Source organism: Pan troglodytes, chromosome 7 (assembly GCF_028858775.2).
Source record: "Pan troglodytes isolate AG18354 chromosome 7, NHGRI_mPanTro3-v2.0_pri, whole genome shotgun sequence".
NCBI lineage: Eukaryota > Metazoa > Chordata > Mammalia > Primates > Hominidae > Pan > Pan troglodytes.
The window spans coordinates 144,966,611-144,989,143 of NC_072405.2; the positions used below are offsets into that span (position 1 = coordinate 144,966,611).

General features: G+C 46.3%; 1 protein-coding gene across 5 annotated transcripts in view; it reads right to left on the bottom strand.

Annotated features, from left to right (window-relative positions):
- ZFAT (zinc finger and AT-hook domain containing) overlaps positions 1 to 11,578 on the bottom strand; it is a 236,951-nt gene extending 225,373 nt beyond the window's left edge. For all 5 annotated transcript variants that reach the window (XR_010159683.1, XM_054657035.2, XM_016959895.4 and 2 more), the window contains exon 1: positions 8,654 to 11,578. Coding sequence is in view for 4 of the 5 variants with exons in the window: in XM_054657035.2 (XP_054513010.2) it covers positions 8,654 to 8,672 (19 nt within the window). In the remaining variant the exon portion in view is untranslated. The remainder of the gene's footprint in view (positions 1 to 8,653) is intronic.
- Between the last annotated feature and the right edge of the window lie 10,955 nt (positions 11,579 to 22,533).

Here is a 22,533-nt window from a genome sequence, read left to right on the forward strand (position 1 = left end):
CAACTCAGAAACAAAAACAGGCAGAATTCAAAAGATGCTTCTCTCTACCACCACAGGAGGAAATTGAAGATTACAGACCCAGGGCTGCACATAGGAAACCTGCAGAGTTTTCATGTCCCTGAGCCTGTTATGTTCACCATTCCTCTTTCCCTAGAAACAAACATGGATGGAATGCCTGCAGGTCCCTAAGGTAAAAGCCAAGCCCTCACCAGTCCCAGGGGCTTCCTCTCTGAACTATTTCTCTAAATCTGTCCCTTCTCATCCCTACAGCCTGGACTGCACTAGGACAGCACCTAATGAAACTCTCCTGCCTGCACTTTTGTCCCTCCAAAAAGTGTTCTCTTGCTTATTCTTTATACTTCAAAAATTACTATAAAGCTGTAGTAATCAAGGCAGTGTGGTACTGATAAAGAATAAACAAATAGAGCAATGGAACAGACCAGACAGTTCAGGAGTGAACTGATGCATAATTTTCAAGAAAAGAGCCAAAGTAACTCAATGGAGGAAGAAAAGGTTCTTCTAACAAACGAGGCTAGAAAAACTGGATATCCACGTGCAAGAAAAAAACATTCTCCATCCCTACTTCATACCATACACAAACTTATTAGAGATAGACAGTAGACCTAACAAAAGCAAGAAATATAAACCTTTAAAAAAAAAACAAAAAAACTTAGGAGATTTTCTTTGGACCTTAAAGTAGGAAAACATTTCTTAAGAGAAGATACAAAAAGCACTTCCGATAAATGTAAAAATAATGGCAAATAAAACTCCAATAAAATCACAAACTTCTGTTCATCAAAAGATAAAAGACAAATAGGTAAGCAGAAATTGGGAGAAAATATTCACAACATACACACACACACACATATACAACAAAAGACAAATATCCAGAATATATAAAGAACTCTTACATTCCAGCAACAAAAAGACAATAAACCCTATTTATGTATTTACTTACCTATTTATTTATTTTTAGAGAAACTGTTTCACTGATGCCCAGGCTGGAGTGCAACGGCATGTTCACAGCTCACTGCAGCCTTGAATTCCTGGGCTCAAGCGATCTTCCCACCTCAGCCTCCTGATTAGCTGGGACCAAAGGCATCCACCACCATGCCCAGCTGGGTTTTTTTTTTTTTTTTTTTTTTTTTTGTAGAGGTGGGATCTCACTATGTTGTATGTTGCCAAGGATAATCTTGAACTCCTGTCCTCAAGCAGTCCTCCCACCTCAGACTCCCAAAATGCTGAGATTGAAGGCATGAGCCACCACACTCAGCCCCCAATTTATTTTTTATTTTTAATTTTTTTTGAGACCAAGTCTCACTCTGTTGCCCAGGCTAGAGTTCAGTGGTGCAATTTCAGCTCACTGCAACCTCTACTCCCAGGTTCAAGCGATTCTCATGCCTCAGCCTCCTGAATAGCTACAGGACTACAGGCATGAGCCACCAAGCCTGGCTAATTTTTTTTTTTTTTTTTAAAGTTTCAGTAGAGACAGGGTTTCACCATGTTGGCCAAGCTTGTCTTGAACTCCTGACCTCAGGTGATCCACCCGCCTTGGCCTCCCAAAGTGCTGGGATTACTGGCGTGAGCTACCACCCAGCCCCCAATTTATTAAAATAGCCCAAAGACTTGAATAGACACGTCTCTAAAGATGACACAAATGGCCAATAAGCACAAGAAAAAATGCTCAACATCATTGGTCATCAGGGAAATGCAAATTAAGGGAGATACCACTGCATATCCTCTAGGGAAGGCAAAATGAAAGACTGACAACACCAAATGCTGGTGAGGACAGAGAGCAAGCAGAATTCTCTGACGTTGCTGATGGGAATGTAAAATGATACAAACTACTCTGGGAAGCTATTTGGAAGTTTCTTAAAAAGTTAAACATAACTACTCTATAACCCAGAAATTCCACTCCTATGTACTTATTAACCCAGAAGAAATGAAAATAAATATCCACAAAAAGGCTTGTACGGGAACATTCACTGCAGCTTTATTCCCAATAACGAAAAACTGGAAATAGACTATGGCTGTATCCACGCAACAGAAAGAAACAAACTACTGAATCTCAGAAGCTTTATGTTGAATAAAGGAAACCAGACACAAAAGAATCGTATGATGTTCTATAGAAGAAGAAACTCATCTATGGTGACATCAAGACTAGTGGTTGCGGCCGGGAGTGGTGGCTCACGCCTGTAATCCCCAGCCCTTTGGGAGACCGAGGTGGGCAAATCACTTGAGGTCAGGAGTTCCAGACCAGCCTGGCCAACATGGTGAAACCCCGTCTCCACTAAAAATACAGAAATTAACCAGGTGTGGTGGTATCCCCCTGTAATCCCAGCTACTCGGGAGGCTGAGGCAGGAGAATTGCTGGAACCTGGGAGGAGGAGGTTGCAGTAAGCCAAGATCGTGCCATTGCCCTCCATCCTGGGCAACAAGAGCAAGACTCCATCTCAAAAACAAACAAACAAAAAAAGACTAGTGGTTGCTTGGGGTGAGGAGCAGGGATGGGATAGTAAGGGGCAAGAGAAAACTTTCTGGGCTGATGAAAAAGTTCTGTATATTGTTAGGAGTGTGGGTTATGTGAGTGGTCAGACTCTACACTTAAGGTCTATGCATTTCAGCATGTATATAGTACTCCAAAAAAAAAAAAGAGAAAGAAAGAAAAAACCTGTCTCTTGGCAGCTGCCAGAGATCTTTCTTTCTGAAAGGCTAATTAGCCAGCCTTGTTATCTTCCTGTCCCTCAACATTTCCAAAATAAAGTCCTGACAGCTTCCCACTACTCAAAGGCCCTTCATCACAGACCTCCAGCACCCCATGCCCCTCCCCAAACTCAGTGCTCACCTGGTCACAAAGGGTGGGTCACACCTGTGTCACTGCACCAGCTGTCCTTTCTACAGGGCACCTCTGCTCACCCTACAAGACCCAGCTCAAAACATCTCCTCCTTCAGGAAGCCTTCCCACAATCCCTGGGGCTGGGGTAGATGCACCCACTCTGAAACCCTCAATACTCAAGGCTTACTTCCATCACAGCACCTAGACCCATTCCTACAGGAATCCGTGTTCCACTGCCAGGACTGCATGAAATCCTCAAGAGGAAAAAACATGTCATATTGGACTTTGCATCCCTAGCAAACAGCACAAAGTTTGGCATAAACATCTAGGTAAACTGATGACCAGCCTAATAGTAAAAAAAAAAAAAAAAAAAAAAAAAAAAAAAAAATTAATAAGCAATAATAATAACCCTAAGGGGCAGAGAAATGGTAGCAACTCCTGAAGAAGAGGCCCACCAGCAGGGACATAAGGAGAATATCTAACACTAAGAAGGAAGCCAGTTAGAGCCCTACAAGAAGTCTTGGGGCTGAATTAAAATGCCCTCCAGCAATGCCAGGACACCCCAAGCTCTCCTGGTCCTTGGCTCCAGGTCCCATGGCTGAGCTGGTCCTCTTTTCCCCCACTGCCCACTATGGGATGCTGCCCTTTTCTTATTCAGACAACCCGCAGCTTCCACTGGCATCCTCTAAGGCCAGGTCCCTACCCCACCCATCCTGCCTTGATCAGACTGTGTTGAACACAAAGGCATCCGATTCCAGAGTTCCACCTTTTGCAGCTCCATGTATTACATGATTTAAAATAACTCAAAAGATTTGAAACCAGTATATTGAAAGGAATGACTGAACCATGTTCACTGTTGTGCTATTCACAATAGTCAAGTATGGAATCGGCCTCAGTGGCCAACAACACATGAATGATTTTTTTAATGTGGGACATATACACAACGGAATATTATTCAGCTGTAAAAAAGAAATGTTGATGTTTGTGACAACATGGATGAAACTGGAGAACACTGTCCTAAGTAAAATATGCCAGCACAGAAGGACAAACACTGCATGTTTTCTCTTACATGTGAACTCTAAAACAATGGAGCTCAAAGAAGCAGAGAGTAGAATGGTGGGTACCAGAGCCTGAGGGTGTAGGAAGAAATGATGATCAAAGGGTACAAAGCCTCAATTAGACAAGAGGAATCGTTTTTTTCTTTGAGACATATTGCACAGCATGGTGAATACAGTAATAATGTACATTTCAAATTTGCTAAGAGTAAATTTTAAATGTTTACTTACCACAAAATGATAACTATTTGAGCTGATGGATATGTTAATTAGCTTGATTTAATTGTTCCACATTATACTCATAAATCATAACATCACATTATACCCCATAAAGAAACAAATATGTCGTTACAGTTTTTTTAATTTAAAAAAAGATTATATTACCCAATTTTAAGTCCATGTTTTTTCTATAAATATGCCAAGCATTATCTTTATAAGTAAACTCAATCATCTATATATTTTGTGTTCCTTGAAAAAAAAGGAGGCAACTTTAAATCTGTAAGATGTTTAAAATGTCTATTTTGTTTTGCTCTGCTTTTTCTTTTCTCTTTTAAAAAAAATTACTCGGCCAGGCACAGCAGCTCACGTCTGTAATCCTGGCACTTTGGGAGGCTGAGGCAGGCGGATCACCTGAGGTCAGGAGTTGGAAACCAGCCTGACCAACATGGTGAAACCCCACCTCTACTAAAAGTACAAAATTAGTGAGGCGTGGTGGCGCATGCTTATAATCCCAGCTACTTGGGAGGCTGAGGCAGGAGAATCGCTTGAGCCCAGAAGGCAGAGGTTGCAGTGAGCCAAGATCACACCTTTGTGCTCCAGACTGGGCAAAGAGCAAAACTCCGTGCCAATAAATTAATTTAATTTAATTTTTAAAAATGACTTATTAAAAAAAAAATTACTCGGCTGGGCACAGTGACTCAAGCCTATAATCCTAGCATTTCAGGAGGCCGAGGCCAGTGGATCTCTTAGGCTGAGTTCAATACCAGCCTGGTCAACCTGGTGACACCCCATCTCTACAAAAAATACAAAAATTAGCCAGGTGTGGTGGTGCACCCCTGTAGTCCCAGCTATTCGGGAGGCTGATGGGGGAGGGTGGCCTGAGCCTGGGAGTCTCTGCCTTTCCATCCACAAATGCTTTCAAGAAGAGAGTGGATGACAATGTACTGAGCTATACACTGGGAAGTCTGGTTCTGGGAAGGGAAGAGACAAACCCCATTTCCTGAATGCCATCAGCAGCCACCTGTGGCAGGACTGTGTCTCCTTTGCCGGTGAAGGGACTGGGGTCCCAAGGGTTCTGTGACTTCCCTTAGGTCAGGAATCTGGTGAGAGGCAGATCTCTGGAGCCAGAGCACGTGCTCTTTCCACCCTCCTAAATGTTCCAGCCCTTAAAGTTGATGCCTGCCCTTGAGAAATTGCAAAAACAGTGAAACTTTAACAGGGTAAACAGCTGAGAAGAGAGGGAAAACTTAACTCTAGGCTAAATCTCTTTTACGTAATTAAATCAGCCCATCTTGGTGCAGAGTTTTTCAGAGGCTGTATGCTTGAAACTATCTACAAAGGGAAATGCAATTAAGGAGACTTTTTAATATATCTGATTCTTGACTGCCCTTGCTCTAGGCAAGAGCTTAATTCTACTTAACGATAGCTATCTTGGAAAAGTTATGTAAATTGCAAGGTATGGGGAGAAAACAAACAGGAATCCTTTCACCGGAGGCAACTGAGAAGCCCACTGAGAAGGGAGCACTGCGGTAAGACGGCTCCAATTCACACAATGACCATCTCAGCTCATTTGCCACCTACAGCTGTGCCCTGTAGACCACATGCAACTCCACCTCCTTATCATTCATTGTACTCCCTTTCCTAAATTAACCAAAACAGGAAACTCTTTTCAGAAATTAGCTGACCATGAGTTGACAGTAACACATTTTAAAATATGATCTTTTCTCATTTGGTACAGCTGGAAATTGAAGGAAACTTCAACATATGTCCAGGGTTCTTTTTTAAAACTCTTGGGTAAATTCCAGAAGTGGAGAAGTGGGCAACTCATTCTCTCTATATAAGCAACAACGTGGGAGGAGGAAGGCACCAATCGAAAAGATATTTCACGTTTATCAAAATGGAGTCACTCATGTCAAACTCTAACAAAATGGAGCCAGAGGATATGAAGGAAGGGCCCTCATGCAAGTATGCCTATGACAGGAACTATGCCAGGAATTCCTTAGAGCCTGTTACTTGCACAGGACACTTGCCTGGTGCACCTGTCTCCAATGGACTAACGCCAGCTCCTGCAATAAGCCTCTGAAACCAATGGTCTTTGTTTCAAAACCGCTTAGGTGGACTTCCCTTTTGGGTCTTTAAAAGTTTCCATTTGCCCCAACTTCTTTGGACGTACCTATGATCCAGCATAGCGCATGTATCTAAATTGCAATCCCCTATTATTCCCAAATAAACTACAGTTTCAGGATCCCATATCCAAAATGCTTGGGACCAGAAGTTTTAGAATTCCAGATGTTTTTGGATTTTGGAATATTTGCATATACATAGTGAGATAACCTGAGGATGGGACCCAAGTCTAAACATGAAATTTATTTATGTTTGATGTGCACCTTATACACACAGTCTGAAGGTAATTTTACAATATTTTTAATTTTGATCATGAAACAAAGTTAGTGTACAATGAACCATCAGAAAGCAAAGGTGTCACTATCTCAGCCACACATATGGGCAATCTGTGGTTGTCTGGCATCGCCATCATTCCCGACTCTGAATTTCTATGCTACCAATAAGACAATCACTTTCTTACATTTATTTACACATAAGTCCTTACCAGTAAAAAATATGACACACCATTAATACAGTGAAAAACAAGGTGTTCAAGGTACCTCAGCGGCACAGCAGCATCACCAGAACACATGCATCAGCTGCTAAACAACAGAACAATAAACAACGGCTGGCTTTAAGTCCGCTGTTCAGCCTGCATTTCTTTCTGAGTGTTAACAGCATCGTCTTTACAGTTGTGCAACTGTTGTTTTGTTTTGTTTTTTGAGAAAAATAGAGATGGGGTTTCACTACACTGCCCAGGCTGGTCTTGAACTCCTGGACTCAAGGGACCCTCCCACCTCAGACTCCCAGAGTGCTGGGATTACAGGCCTGAGCTACTGCGCCCAGCTATGGAACTGCATTTCTACTGAGAACCTTCACGCGGTCAGATAGAAAATTTTCCACTGTGGCCTCATGTCAGTGCTCAAAGTTTCAGACTTTGGAGCATTTCCGATTTCGGATTTTTGGATTAGGGATGCTCAACCCGTATTTGGAGAGCAGGTCTCTCCGGTGCTCATTTTAGGCTAACCTAAGACAGCACACCTGAATCAGGTGGGCACCACAGCTAATCAGCGCACCTGTGGTCACAGCTACTTGGCAGGCTGAGGCGGGAGGTTTACCTGAGGGCGGGAGGCAGAGGTTGCAGTGACCCGAGATTGCACCATTGCACCCCGGCCTGAGTGATAGTGCGGGACTCCGTCCCAAAAAATTAAAAAAATTAAATTTAAAAAAAGCACGCCTGATATAGTTCGGGTCTCCTGACCCAATATTCGGCTCTGGGCCCACTCTGTCACTCCAGGACACATTCTCCCACATCTAGCACCGCAGCAGGTGGAGGCAGGACTACGACTGGGACTGCTTTTTACCCCTGCCTGGCGTGCAGAAGGGCTCCTTGCAAAGCTGTTATTTGAACTAAAGTCAGGAAAGGTGTCCCTGGGGGTTAGAGGTAGGACACGCTACTTCCTTCAGCATGGGGACACACACTACAGATGTTTCAGTAGATGAACTGGTAGGCTCGGAAGATAAAGCTGGTGAGAGGCAGCTGTGCGGGGCAAGTCCCAGTGACACGACGTTTGCATCTCCAAAAGGTCACTTGGACTCCAGCAAAAAAAAGCCAGACTGATGGGCAGGAGTGATCAGTTAGCGCGTTCGTTCTTTCATTCACTTAGTATATACCGAACACTTACATGAGCCAAGCCCTATTCTAAGAAGATGGAGGTACAAGTCAGGCGAGCACGCAGGAGTTTGGATTTTAGCCCAAGTTGGAGGAAGTTAATTTTTAAAGCCCCAGTTCTGTCGTTTTTAAACTGTGTAAAGTTGACCTCTCTGAACTTCTGTTCCTCATAATAAATGACCTACAAATTAGAGTTCTCAAGAGAGCTGAGCAGCAAAACGTGTTAAGTCAGTGCCCAAATGTGGAAGCTTGTGGTAATTACAGGTGAAGGACCCCAAGCTCAAGGTTAAATGACTTGCACCGGGTGTCAAGTGGAAGATCTGTCACTCTATTAGGTCCAGCCGGCGGCCGGGAAGCCTGCAGGAGGTACTTATTTCGCCAAGGAGGAATCCGAAGCCAGGCAAGAAGGAAGCCCCGCCAAGGTCCAGTCAAAGAGCTGGCATCGCCGGGATTCGAACCTCGAACCCACTGCGTTCCGTCGCTGGCCCGCGCCCCAACGCCACCCATTGCCGTGGAAACGGCCGGGCGCATGCTCTCCCACTCGCTCCCGCCTTGCTTTTTTTTTTTTTGCGGCGGGATACCCCAGCGACTGAACGTGAGCCGCAGAACGCAACTACGTTCGCTCTCCTCCCCAGACCCGGATCCCTCCGCGGCCGGCGGCCGGCGGCCGGCGCACTGCTTCCCGACTCGACGCTCGAAACGGCTTTCCGCGCGCCGCGCCGCGCCCCACCCCCACCCCGTCTCACCCCAACCCCCAGCCCGGCTCACCTGCCGCCCGCGTCTCCATGGCAACGCCCCACCGCGGAGGAAAAAAAAGCCTCGGGCTCTTCCGGGCCCCCTCCCGTGCCGACCGAGGGGGCGGGGCGCCCTGCTGACGCTTCGCTTTTTATTTTTATTTTTTTAAGAAAAGAGCCGGCGAGGTTATGGCGAATCTGCGGCATCCAACATGGCGGATGGAGTCTTCGCCCTCCTCCCCACCGGGCGCAGACGCCTGCGTAGCGGACGTCCGCCTCGGGTGACCCTCCCCCGGCGCCGAGCGCGGCCCGGCAGGGCCGAGCTAACGCGCATGCTCGCAGTCGGAGGCCGTGCTTTTTATCCCACTTCACGGATTCCGCTGCGCCGCGTTTTGAGCCACGCCCAGGGAGGGGCCCTCGGGAGGTCCGGAGCGCGGATCTCGGGATCAGGAGTCTGGCGGTTGTGCCAGGCCTCTGCTAGCGCGACCCTAGACCCGCGGCATGTGGGGCCGCCGAGCTGGGCGTGCAAGGAGAGTTCTGGGTGCGCTTCGTGTCCCAGCTCTACCTCTCACTACCTAGCTTGGGGCAGCGAATTAACTTTTCTTGCTCTCAGTTTACTGATGTGTCCATCGGGGTGCTCCCAACCTGCATCCCGCTCAAAGCTGCGGCGTTTCCCGAAGCGTGGGGTGCTTTCCTTTGGGCCACCCGGCTGGGTTTTAGGGGCTACAGAGCACTGAGCGGCCTAAGATCACACGTGACAAGACGATTTCCTCCTCTCTCGTCTCTTTTTGTCCCACAACAAGTCTGCGCTGGATGTGCGCGCCTCCAACACCCGCTCATTCATTTCTCTGCTTGTGGCACAGCCTTCGGCAGGCAGCTGAGTCCGGTGGAAATTTAATGACTTTGTTTTTGGTTTTGATGTTAAGGTGTTTAGCTCCAACACTGTAGTCCTCGGCTCAAATGATATCTTCCAGCCCCTAACCCTCACCCCCCGAAACCCATCTAAAGTAACCCTCCAAGACACTTCATATTTTCTACGTAGCATCCATTCCTATCTGTCATTATCTCCCTCTCTTACCTCTGTCTTGGTCACCCCGTTAGCCTCAGAAACAAACTGAGCCTGACAGTTATTTATTTCATGAGTAATGAGTTGATGTGGTCCATGTTCTAAGGTCATTTTCTGTTTATGACAAATAACGTTTTTCACTTACAGTAGTCATATAAAGTTTTCTTTTTAAATTGTTCGTTTACATTTTCAAAAATCGGTCAACTTAAAATGGTGTACATGCTGCAAAGACATGCCCACCCCCCCCCCCAAAAAAAAGTGTAAAAGCAGACTTCAGGAGACTGAAGTTTGGGAAACTGATTTGTGTTCATGGTTCCCCTGAAATGCTAGTCTTTGCCTGTTCTTCTTTTCCTGGAATAACCCTCTTTGGTTGCTGCTCAACATGAAATTCTCGGGCATCCCTGAAGCTCACACTTCACGTTCCCGCAGCTCTGGTCGCACTGGCCTAGCTCCATCCCCCACTTCTCTGTTTGCACAGCGTTCGTCCTCACTAGACTGAGCTTCCTGAGCAGCCCTTATAGGTCCTTTTCATTTTGTTTTCTCAGCGCCTGTTGCATAGTCATATTACTGAATGAACACTTCGTTCTGGGGTCACTTATTTTTTAGGAGGAAAACTCCCTTGGGCATTGAGCTTCAGGATGACTCATCTGATTTCTCAGGAGACTGCCCGCCTGCTCCTTAACCCTGTTCTTGGGAAATACGGAACCATGAAAAGACCCTAAAGTTGTCCAGTCTGTTAAATATATGCTCACAGATATAGCCTCCCCCTTCTTCATTTCATCCTCGCAATCTGGAAGGTTAAGTTGGGCAATATGATTATTGTCCTTTTCCAGATGAGAAAATGGAATGTTCAGAGTGATCAAATGGCTTTCTGAGATTACACAGCAAAATAGTGAAGAGCCAGGTGTGGACCTCGCCTCTCCATGCCCAGTGTTCCTCTCCCCACCACATCTAAAATGTACCCAAACTGCCCCCCAGGCCTCCAGGAGAGCCTCCAAGAGAGCCAGTTCCAAGACAGCCACAGAGTCGCTTCACAGCCACCACGTCCTCCACCACAAGATACATGGCTAGGTGGGGCCCATCAGAATCTTTATTTGGAAATGAACTGCTCAAAAAGCTGCATTGATGAGCGTTTCCTTTTAGAACTATAAATATTTACAATAATCATTATTTTGCTGTGAATCGATTTCTGTCAGGAAATTAGAGTTGTTCTGGGTTGCTGACAGTATTGGTTTTGTGCCGGTTTGCCTTTCTCACAGCAGCATTTAAATGTTGTTTATTGATTAGCAGATGAATTGCTCCTAGATGTTGTGACCAAACGAATTTTGGAAATGAAACAATTTAAAATTTGTCTCAAAACCCAATTACCTCAGACTGCTGAAGACAAATTAAAAGAAGAAATTGTGGACTGTGGATGATGGTTCTGGGTTAATTATTTGGAAAGCTATGATTTTCTCCACTATTCCCATGGCATTTTCTTCCTCCTACCCATTCATCATTCAGAGAAGAGTTACTGAGCACCTATTATTACTGGAAACTGTCCTGGCCATAGGCAGATGGAAATGACTAAGAGATGGCCCCTTTCTGTGGGGGAATCCAGGTTCGTAAATGGAGAGATGAGTCCACAGCTGGCTCTTCCACGGCCTTACTATGTGATTTGCACATTTTCAATCAGCAAACATCTCTATTCTTTCTATTTGCCAGTAATATTTCAGAATGCCTTCAATTAATGAAGACACATTTGTGGAATTGGATGTAAATCACTCAAAAGTATATAATTAATGGCAAGCTGCCTCGGTGATGGTTCCTAGAAGAGAGCAGCTTCCCAGCTGCCCACTGGTGGCAGTTGGCCTCTTGAAGCTAGTATGTGAATTAATTTGTGTCAATAAATTTATCGACATGAAATGGCATTTAGTTATATAAGAAATATAATTTGCACAACTGAATATATTCGTGTCAATAATTTTATCATTATATCCAATATCTTTATGAGAAATAGACATTTACATGAAAACAATAATTTAGGAGCATAATTTCACAGGATGCTTTCTTGAAAGAAGGTTTTGATAAAGGATACATACAGGCGACCTCAAAATAATGGATCTTGGCTGGGCATGGTGGCTCATGCCTGTAATCCTAACACTATGGGAGGCCAAGGCTGGAGGATTGCTTGAGCCCAGGAGCTCAAGGCTGCAATAATCTGTGATCATGCCACTGCACTCCTCCAACCTGGGCAGCAACAAAGCAAGACCCTGTCCCTAAAATTTATATATATATATATATGTATATATGCACACACACACACACACATATATATATATATGCATATGTATGCACACACACATATATATCTATAAAATGATAAAATCAGAGGTGGGAATAATCAGTTTGGTTTAACAGTTAAAAATCTAAATAGGCACATTGTAGAAAATAATCCACTTAAAAATCATATAAAAGAGAAGGATGTAGTAATGCTAGAACTACATGAGCAATCTCACTATGAACATAATTACAAGCTTAGGAAACAGCATCTTTTCCACCTGTCTTTCCAGTGGCCATGGAGTGCCATCACATCCCCGGTCTGCCTGTGCACACCTGTGTGTACTCTCAGTACCCAAGTATTAATCTCCGGAGTGGTTTTCATTAGCAGTAGCCAGGGCCCCTTCAAAAAAGCTAATTCCATGTGTGGGAGTAAGGGAACATCAGAATGGCCTGAAACATATTGCTATTCTCAGAAAACCAGGTTCCTTCCAAAAATGCTGGGTTAGTGCTGAAAGGACAAAGGAAGAGGCAGTGACAATTTGCATATCACAACAACTGTAGATCTATGGTTGTTGATCTACAAGTTGAGCCATGCGGCTTTACTGATAAAAAGTTAACATTGTATATGCAAAAATAGACATATAACTGTGTAATTACAAAACTACAATTCAAAGAAAGGGTCAAAATAGGATATTTTAGTAAAGAGACAGGTTTGGTAGATATGGGGTCCTATTTCTTACTTGAAGTTCTGTATGTCTGTTTATGGAATGGTATATTTGTGTAAGTTTCGAGGGGCAGATAAGTTTACTAAGAGTAAGTCAAAGACTTCCAGAAGACTAGGAACCATGCCAAAACCAGGAAGGGCAGGTCAGGACCAGTGGTCTCATAAATAACCAGCTAAAAGGGGGGTTCAATAATTTATGTTGGAAGTTAATGGATTAGCCAGATGTCCTAAGGGAGTAGCTGATAGATTAAACTGCTATATGGCCCTGCTAATGTTAATGAAATGCTAATGATGCATAATGAAGGTCATTGTAAACTGTGGCAGAACATCATGGACCCAAGACTTCATGCACGTGGGAGTGAAGATTGCAAGAACTTGCTGTAAGTCCTGTTGACATAATAGTTGAAAATGGTCTGAGGGAGCCCCCACCAGCAAATGCCCGCTGCCACCAAGAACCCACCAGTCCAGGCCCAAGGCTGCCACTCAGTGCACCTGGGAAGGAGATCATCTTTCTCTCTGTGGTCCAATAAGGGCAGTCCTGAAAAAGTATAAAAATATGTTTTGTAGAGATGACAAAGAAATTGGTCAAGTCAATAATAACAACTTTTTTTTTTTTTTTTTTTTTTTTTTTTTTAAGACGGAGTCTCACTCTGTCGCCCAGGCTGGAGTGCAGTTGTGCCATCTCGGCTCACTGCAAGCTCTGCCTCCTGGGTTCATGCCATTCTCCTGCCTCAGCCTTCCGAGTAGCTGGGACTACAGGCGCCCACCACCACACCCGGCTAATTTTTTTTTTTTTTTGTATTTTTAGTAGAGATGGGGTTTCACCATGTTAGCCAGGATGGTCTCCAACTCCTGACCTCGTGATCCGCCTGTCTCGGCCTCCCAAAGTGTTGGGATTACAGGCGTGAGCCACCACGCCCAGCTAACTCTTTTTTTTTTTTTTTTTTTGGACAGAGTCTTGCTCTGTCACCCAGGCCGGAGTGCAGTGGTGAGATCTCAACCCACTGCAACCTCCGCCTCCAGGATTCAGGCCTCCTGCCTCAGACTCTCAAGTAATTGGGATTACAAGCGCTTGCCACCATGCCCAGCCAATTTTTGTATTTTTAGTAGAGAAGGGGTTTTACCATGTTGGCCAGGCTGGTCTTGAACTCCTGACCTCAAGTGATCTGCCCACCTCAGCCTCCCAAAGTGTTGGGATTACAGGCATGAGCCTCCATGTCCAGTGTAATAACAACTGTTTTTACAAAGTTAAGGTATGGGTGCAGTAGGTTTAGGTATGGGTGCAGTAAAAACTTTTGTGTTAAATTTTAAGGTATTTGAAGCATTTCGAAGTTACATTCGACAGTTACATTGAAACAAGATAATTTGACTGTGTAAATGTTTAGGAAAATTTTATTTTGAAAGTTTTAAGTTTTGATTTATCAGTTGTATTTAAATCGTTTAGGAAAGGCCGGGCACAGTGGTTCACACCTGTAATTCCAGCACTTTGGGAGGCCGAGGCAGGAGGATCACAAGGTCAGGAGTTCAAGAGCAGCATGGCCAAAATGATGAAGCCCCAACTCTACCAAAAATATAAAACATTAGCTGGGTGTGGTGGCATGCACCTGTAATCCCAGCTACTTGGGAGGCTGAGGCAGGAGAATTGCTTGAACCCAGGAGGTGGAGGTTGCAGTGAGCCGAGATCACGCCATTCACTCCAGCCTGGGTGACAGATTAAGACCTGTCTCAAAAAAAAAAAAATAGTTTAGGAGAAGGGTGACTATATTTATAACCAATTTTCTTTAAATCAACTATGAATAAGAGTAACAGGGCCATGAAAAAAGGGGCAGGGAGTGGGATTTGGATCCCAGCAACGAAACGGAAAACCAGGAGAGCTACCAGAGCCTAGCACTGTTGGGTGCACAGCTGGGACCCAATAAACCATTGTTGAAGAAAAGGATAAGGGGTAGAGGGAGGGAAAGATGGAGTAAGGGATTGAGGAAAAGGAATAATACGTAATTAAGCATTTATTTGTAGCTGTCACATAAACAGCACTGCTTTGGATGTTCAGAAGAGAGAATAACTATTTCAAATAAAGGATGGCATCTGGTGTCCATGACTAGAGGGCTGGTTAAACGGATAGTTCAGCCATACGGGGAAATATGACGTGGCGGTTTGAAAGAATGAGAGTGCCACGTGCAGAGACCCGGGGTGTGCTCTGCAGTGCATCCTTGAGTGAAAACAGCCAGGTGCAGGACAGCATCGGGAGCACACTGTCGCTTGTGAACACGGTTGTACCTGCACAGAAAAGCTGAAAATGTGGAAAGAAACCGGCTAGAGCAGACAGCTTTGGAGACAATGTCTGGGCCTGGAGATCTGGCTCACAGGGAGACTGACTTCACTGAACATCCTTTTGAAATATTGGGATGTTTAACCATATGCATATACTGCCTTTTCAGAGAAGAAGGGGGAGGATTTGGAAGCCCAATCTCCAGGTCTGGTCCTCCTTTTATTACTCAGTAGCTTTGACTTTGGACAACTTACTTATCTGCAATGTGCTTCCCTTCTCTGGGCAATGAAGGTGTTGAGCCCCACATCAGGGGTTGGTGGAAGGGAAATGAGACAAGAAAATGTAGTGGAGTGCCACGGGTGGGGGTGAATCAAGTGGTTTCAGCCCCTTTGGGGACCAAAGAAGCCCAGCAGCAGCAGCAGCGAGAGTGACAGCCAACATACAGGGTGCTGTTTGATTTAAGGGCTGCCGTCAGCTAGCTGCAGAACTCGAAAAAGTGACCTTAAAGTCTCTGGATTTCAGTTCTTTCATCTGTAAAAGGGCATTGGTGGGGAGTGGCAATGACACTAGATGGTTCACTTCAGCTAAAAACAGACATAAAACATGATTTTAATATTGGTTGGAAATGACTCAGTGCAGTAACAGAGGCAGAAAAAAAGCCCCCAAGGGAGTTCGCAACACAGAACCATCGCTTCCAGTTGTGAATGTGCAGAGGGGAAGAGGACGTTGCAGAAAGGAGAAACTGGTGGTCTCTTTACCTAAATCACCCAGACCCCGGTGCCAGGCAAATGTTCACTCTTTCAGCCATTTTTGGAAAGGCCAACAGAAAGGAGAGGTACCTAGACAGTCTGTACAATGGTGGCCCCCAATGAACTATGCCTCCTTGTAATCATGTCCTAGTGTAATCCCCTCTGACACTGACTTTGGGATTGACCATGTGACTTGCTTTCGCCATGGAACACAAACAGCACAAGCACAAACTTGATAAGCACTTGGACTCCGGGTCTTTGGAACGCCGCCTCTGGAAGCCAGCATCCATGCTGTAAGGAAGCTCAAGCTAAACTACCAGATGATGAGAGGACATGGAGAGAAAACCCAGAGGATAGGAGTCCTCATGGACATTCAATCTTAGCTGTTCCCCAGCCAATGCAGCCACATGGGTGACCTCGGCAACCCTGCACTGTGCAAAAGAACTACCCAGCTGAACCAGTCAACCCATAGGATTGCAAAACATGATAACCAGTTGTTGATTTAAGCCACTAAGTGTGGGAGTCGTTTTTTGGGCAGCAAAAGATAACTTAGTATTGTGGAAAGCTAAAATTTCAGTTTCAGGGAGGGTTTTGAGAGTTGATGAGTCCATTTGGGGGAAGGATGTAGTCTTAAGCTTACTTCCCCAGAAGCAAAAGGGGAATGAGATAAACAGACCTTTGGCTGGACTCCAAGAGTCTTTCAACCAAAGAAAGTTTACTGAAGAAAAAAAGAGAAACTTGGCCGAGATCTGAAGTGTGATGAGAATTTGGAACACGGAAGACAAGCCAGGAGGCCCTTCTGAAAGTAGGAAGCCACAGAAGCAAACGGTGCCAAGGAGGACGATCCAGGGCGGGCCTGGCCGCAAGAGGGCACCTTGCAGACAGCACCGCAGTTGGCAGTAAGCAGGCATTTTCCAGAAGAATCCCGAAGGCAAATACTCTGTTCTGCTCTCAGTTAACCTGTGCTACTGTCAGACCACATACACCGTAGAGTTCAGAGGTAGCTGCTATGGGAGTGAATCTTCTTGCTGCTGCCAAAGTGAGTAAAAATCAAACGGAATAAAATAATAATGGTGGTATGGGCCCAGTCTTCTAGAGTTTTCCATGCCCTTCATTTCACATAGCCTTCACACCATCCTGTAGGGTCGGGAGGGCATGAATAAGAAGCCTCCTCCCAAAGATGAAAGAACAGAGAACAAAAGGGGCTGAGGGACTTTTGTGAGACCACGCGGCAAGCTGGGGCCTGGAAACATGAGCTCATCCATCCCGGCCTTTCTGCTGTGCCTCATCATCCACTTGTCCAGGGAGGGTGCCAGCCCTACGTGTGTTTAGTGAGAAGTATGGGGTGAGAGAAACCACAGGAAAGAAAGCCCCGTTGTGACAACGTTGTGCCCTGAGCTGCCTGGCCCACTCATTCCACTGGCCTGTGTTCTACCCAGGACGGGCCGCATGTCCCAGGGTTTCTGCTGAGCAACCAGTCAGCGTGCTGCTGAGCACCCGGGCCCGATGTGAAATGGTCAGCTCCTTTCCTTCTACCAGTGCCAACTGCTGCACCTGCCAGCCTCTGCCTAGCCTCCACCACTGATGCTGCTGTAAGAGGAAGAAGATTCCTGTCTTAACAGAATTCTCATGCATGCCTTTCAAACCGAGGAGCTCACAGGTTGATGGAAGAGGATGACAGGGAGTGGAGGCAGCTACACTCGGGTGTTTATAGTGCACATACGTGATTCATCTCAAACCAGACAAGCCATGCTGCACCTGACGGCTCGCCATTTCTCAGAGATGCCAAGCCTTCTTACAACTCTGAGCCTCTGCATGTGTCTAGAACATTTTACCCATATTTCTCTACCTGCTGGACTCCTTTCCATCCTTCAAAACTCAGACCAAATGTCCTTGCTCTGTGAAACCCTCCTTCTTCCCAGGCAAGTTAATGGCTCCCATCGCCCCTTTCCATGATTCTTACATATTGTACCATATCTTGTAACATACTTGACTTCTCTCTTGAACAGGGGACTCCTGCAGGACAGCAGCAGGGATGGACTCACCTCCCTGTGCCCTCTCCCAGCAGATGACTTCAGCCCTCACGGTTGAAGAAGTTGGTAAGAAACTGACAATTTGGTGTAGGAAAATTTAAAAAACTGTCAGCAAGTTCACTGAATAACATTTGGAGGACTTCATTATGAAAAAGGGATCAGGCCATTCATTCATTCCTTAAGCATTTGTGGAGTGCCCACCAGGTGCCCAAAGTGTGCTCCAAAGAGGCACAGGTGAGGCCACAGGATCTGTCCTCAGATCCGGATTTCACAGCCCAGTGGAGGAAGTGATGTCTAACAAGGTGAGTGTCATACAGCACACCACTCACGGGAGAAAAAAAGCTCTGGAGCAATGGCAAGGGGACAGAGCCCACCCGAGGAGTTGGGAAGATGTGGGAGGCACACCTCAGAGGGGTGGAGAGTCCCTGGGAACTGTGCTTCAGGCAGAAGGGACAGCCTAGGCGAGAAATAGCATGCCAGGCACAGGGGAATTTTATCATAAGGGGAGGCAAGAGTATAAGAAAACCGGGTTTGCCCTATCGCATTCAAGGGTGGCTCTCTTGGCCAGCATCATTCAGGTGGCTGTTTTGAGTTGTTCCCGGCAGCCTCCACCAAAGACAAAAGAGGACTGTGTACAAGCTCTCACCTGGCCAGGCCCTCGTGACTGGCAGCTTACATTGCCAAGACAGCTGCTTGGATCATGAGATGTAGCACAGCTGGTCCAAAAGGCAAATAAGAAACGATCCGTGGTGTCACCTCGAGTGTCTCAAAATCACTGAAGCACATGCTGAGAGCCCACCTCTCACTTTGCAGATGAGGAAGCAGAGGAGGGGAGGGAGTTGTCTAAGGTCACACCGCAGGATAAGCATTGAGTGACAGGGCAGGAATCAGGCACCTGGAGATGGAGCTGCAAAGGACACTGTCCTCGACCTTGAGGGGCTTACAACGTGTTATTGACTGAACTGTGCCCCCCTTAACTCGTATGTTGAAATCCTGACCCCCAGTACTTCCAAATGTGACTGCATTTGGAGAAAGGGCCTTTAAAGAGGTTATTAAGGTAAAGGGAGGTCATGAATGGACTCTAATCCAATATGGCCAGGGTCCTTATAAAAAGCGGAAATTAGGACAGAGACACACAGAAGACACAGAGAAAAGGTGGCCATCTACGAGCCACCTTCTACAAGAGAGGCCTCAGAATGAACCCAACCCTGCTGACACCTTGATCTTGGACTTCTAGCCACCAGAATGGTGAGGACATAAATTCCTGTTGCTTAAGCCACCCAGTCTGCGGTATTTGTTACAGCAGTCACAGAAAAATAGTACACAAGCCTTGAGAAACAGACGTGAACACTGCTCCAATCTCTGGAGTAACAGGGATTCCTGTGAGCTGCCTGACTGCAGGCAGCACTGTCAGCATCCCCATCCCCCAGGATCGCCTGGGACCTCCCTCTTATCACATCGCTCCACCTCAGCTCCTTGGCAGCCAGGCCTCCAGCGGGAGGCAGAGGGCACCCTCAAGCTGGGCAATTGGAGGAGCATTTAATGAAGGGGCTCTTTACAAAGGTGTGGGCAGGGTTTCGGGAGGTCAGAGAGGAATGATGCAGCCCTTCTGCAACCTCCCCTCACCCCAGGCCTGCAGGCATGCGGAGGGAGTGCCCGCTGGAACCCAGGGCCAGGACAGGGCCTGTGCAGAGGAGTCCACCTTCAGCAAGACGGACCACCAATACTCTACGACTTAGAGAAGGAGACTGAGGAATAAATGCCCAGACCGTACTCCCCTCCTGCCCTCCTGGTTTCCTGCCAGAGTCTCCCCTTGTCTGAAGCCAACCTGAAGACACCCCTTGAGGACCCCTTCACTGTACTGGGACCATGGGGGGCTGAGCCTCCGGGATCAGTCACCTCCCTAACCTCCTGCATGAGGAACAACTTGACGAACACACATTTCAACCTGTAACAGGGTGGACAAGCAGAACCCTTCTTCAGAAGCACATTTATGAAGTTCCCGCAGTAACTGGCTCAGAGAGAAATGCTGCTGTAACAGCTGAGAGAAAATTGATAACCCTGAAAATAAAGTGTCCATGGAAATCTCAAATATTGCCCATTGTTTAAAAACAGTGTCTCACATAAAAGAGGTGATGGATTAGTTTCCTTCATTATGCTGCCTCAAGCTATCTACGTGGACAAAAACCTACGCAGCTACTTTTACACTTTAGAGCCAGACTTGATTCACTTCCATTCTTAGGAGTCAGGGGTGGCATTTGGTGGGCATCTCTTGATGCAGAATCTTATGCCAGTTTCTATAAGCAGGCTCAGGTGCCATCTGCATAGGAACTCCAGAGGGTGGACATGTAAAGAAACTTTGGGACTGTGCGTTGGTCACCATCTTGGAGGGTGATGGCAGCTGCCCTGTAAATTATTGGGTAGGCATCTTGAGAGGCAGGGAGATGCAGTGAGCTCCAAGCCCAGTCAAGGCATAGCAGAAGGAAGGACAATGGAACACAGGTGACCCAGGGTGACATTTGTCAATAGATACAGCATGGACACTGGCTAATCAGAAAGAACGCATGCCCCTGATGTGCCAGGGGTTACTCCTTTAATTTTAGAAGCTGAGAAAGAAGGTCCTAGGAGTTTGGGGCCAGTGGGCTATACTGCCAAGAGTATGGGGACACAGGGCCAGGGCTTAAGGAGGTGCTATTTACTAAATCACTAAATAGGGAAAGATTTCGTTAGTATAATAACCACCATGGCCATAACTCATGTATATGGGTTGAACAGCAGCCCTGCTGGTAGGTGGCCAACTGGTCTTGGGTGGTCTGGGCCTTTCCTGGTTTCGTCACTAAAAGTCCCAGAACCTCTTTAGCCTGCCCTGGGTATCATTCTATCAGTTATGTTACCTGCCAGTCAAGTTACACAGTGCAGGCTAGAAGCTCTCAAAGGGGAGCTGTCTATAGCAAGGGGGAGAAACTCGCCTCCCTTCCCCTTGCAGAGTCAAGATTACCGTGGGCTGTGGGGGAATTCACCCCACACTCCCCAGTTAAAGCGCTTCTCCCTTTGCTGACTGAAGTCCAAGCAGTTCTCACCCATGGAAGTCCTTGGCAACCAAGCTCACCTCTCCACCTGTGCTCTCCACCGCAAGCTCAGTTGCAGTTGCACCTCTGCAGGTTCTTTAAAGCAACTCCCTGGGGACTTGCTTGAGAAAACAGCCCCCCATCTGCTCCTACCCCTGCTCCTCTTTGCAGATCTCCCTCCAGCTCTCTGGGCTGGAGGTAACCTACACAGAGAAGGCTTCCCCAACCCTGCAGATTAAGGCTACCATCCTTCCTGCCTGTTTCCTGGGCACACTGTACTGCCCCATCCCACATATCGTTATGGCTCGTTTAACTACTTTCTCCCTCAGAACTGTAAGCTGCCTCAGGGCACAAGTTCAAGTGCCTGGCAAAGAGTGGTGTATTAGTCTGATCTCAGATGGCTTTCAAGAAATATCTGAGACTCGGCCATTTATAAAGAGGATGAATTGGCTCATGGTTCCACAGGCTGTACAGGAAGCATAGCACTGGCATCTGCTCAGCTTCTGGGGAAGCCTCAGGAAACTTACAATCATGGCAGAAGATGAAGGGGGAATGGGCACATATTACATGGCCAGCGTAGGAGCAAGAGAGGGATGGGGAGAGGTGCTATACACTTTTCTACAACCAGATCTCATAAGAACTCTATCACGAGAACAGCACCAAAGGCATGGTGCTAAACCATTCACAAAGGATCCACCGCCATGATCTAATTACCTCCCATCAGGTCCCACCCTCAACATTGGGGATTACAATTCAACGTGAGATTTGGGTGGGGACACAGAGCCAAACTATATCAAGTGGGCCTCCCATACATATTGAATGAATGAAGCAACTAGATAGGAGTTAAAGAAAGTGGCATGGGCAAACCAGAGCCCTTTTTGGTAAGTTAATTAAGTCATTGGTCCTATGCACCTATAAACAGGAAAAGCTCTGCCTTCAGCTCACCACTGTGAAGCCAGGCTGGGTTGGGAAAGAAGCAAAGACCCAGGACTCAGTAATTACCGTGTGGCGGTTAACTGTTCATCAATCCATTCAATTCATTCATTCATTCTATCAATGAATTAATTAGTGGACTCATTCCATTAACTTATTCCATTAATTCATTCTTCTCCTTTAAGACCCATGTTGTGCCAGGCACTGCCTAGGCTCTGTGGGTACAATGTGAGTGAAACAGACAAGAGTCCTCCTTTCATGGGGTCTGGAATTGTTAACAGTGGGGAATTCATATGGGTCCGCAGCAACGTGATTCTTGCTTCTCAAAGGAAAGAATTCATCTGAGGAAGGATCCTTCCTCAGGACAAGCAGGAAAGGAAACGAAGTAAAGTAAACTTGGAAGAGGGCCAAGCGGGCAACTTGAGAGATTCAAGTGCCCTGTTTGACCTTTGAGTTGGGGTTTTATGCCTTGGCATGCTTCCAGGGTTTTTCATCTCTCCTCCCTTGATTTTTCCTTCAGGCAAGCTGACTGCATGAGCAGTGGCCTGCTAGCATCGGGGAGGGGCTGCATGTGCAGTGTGTTTACTGAAATTGTGCACATGCTCACTTGAGGCATTTTCCCCTTACCAGTCGAGTGTTCCTAGAAGAAGGTCATATATACCAGTTGAACGCCACCAATTTGCCTCTTAGTGCACGTGCTTGAGCCCACTCACCCAAGTCCTGAGTCCAACTCCTGAGGTCTTATTGGGAAGTTGCTGATCACCAGCTTCAGGGTTTGGAGGGTTTTCTTTGAGATGGGGTCTCACTCTG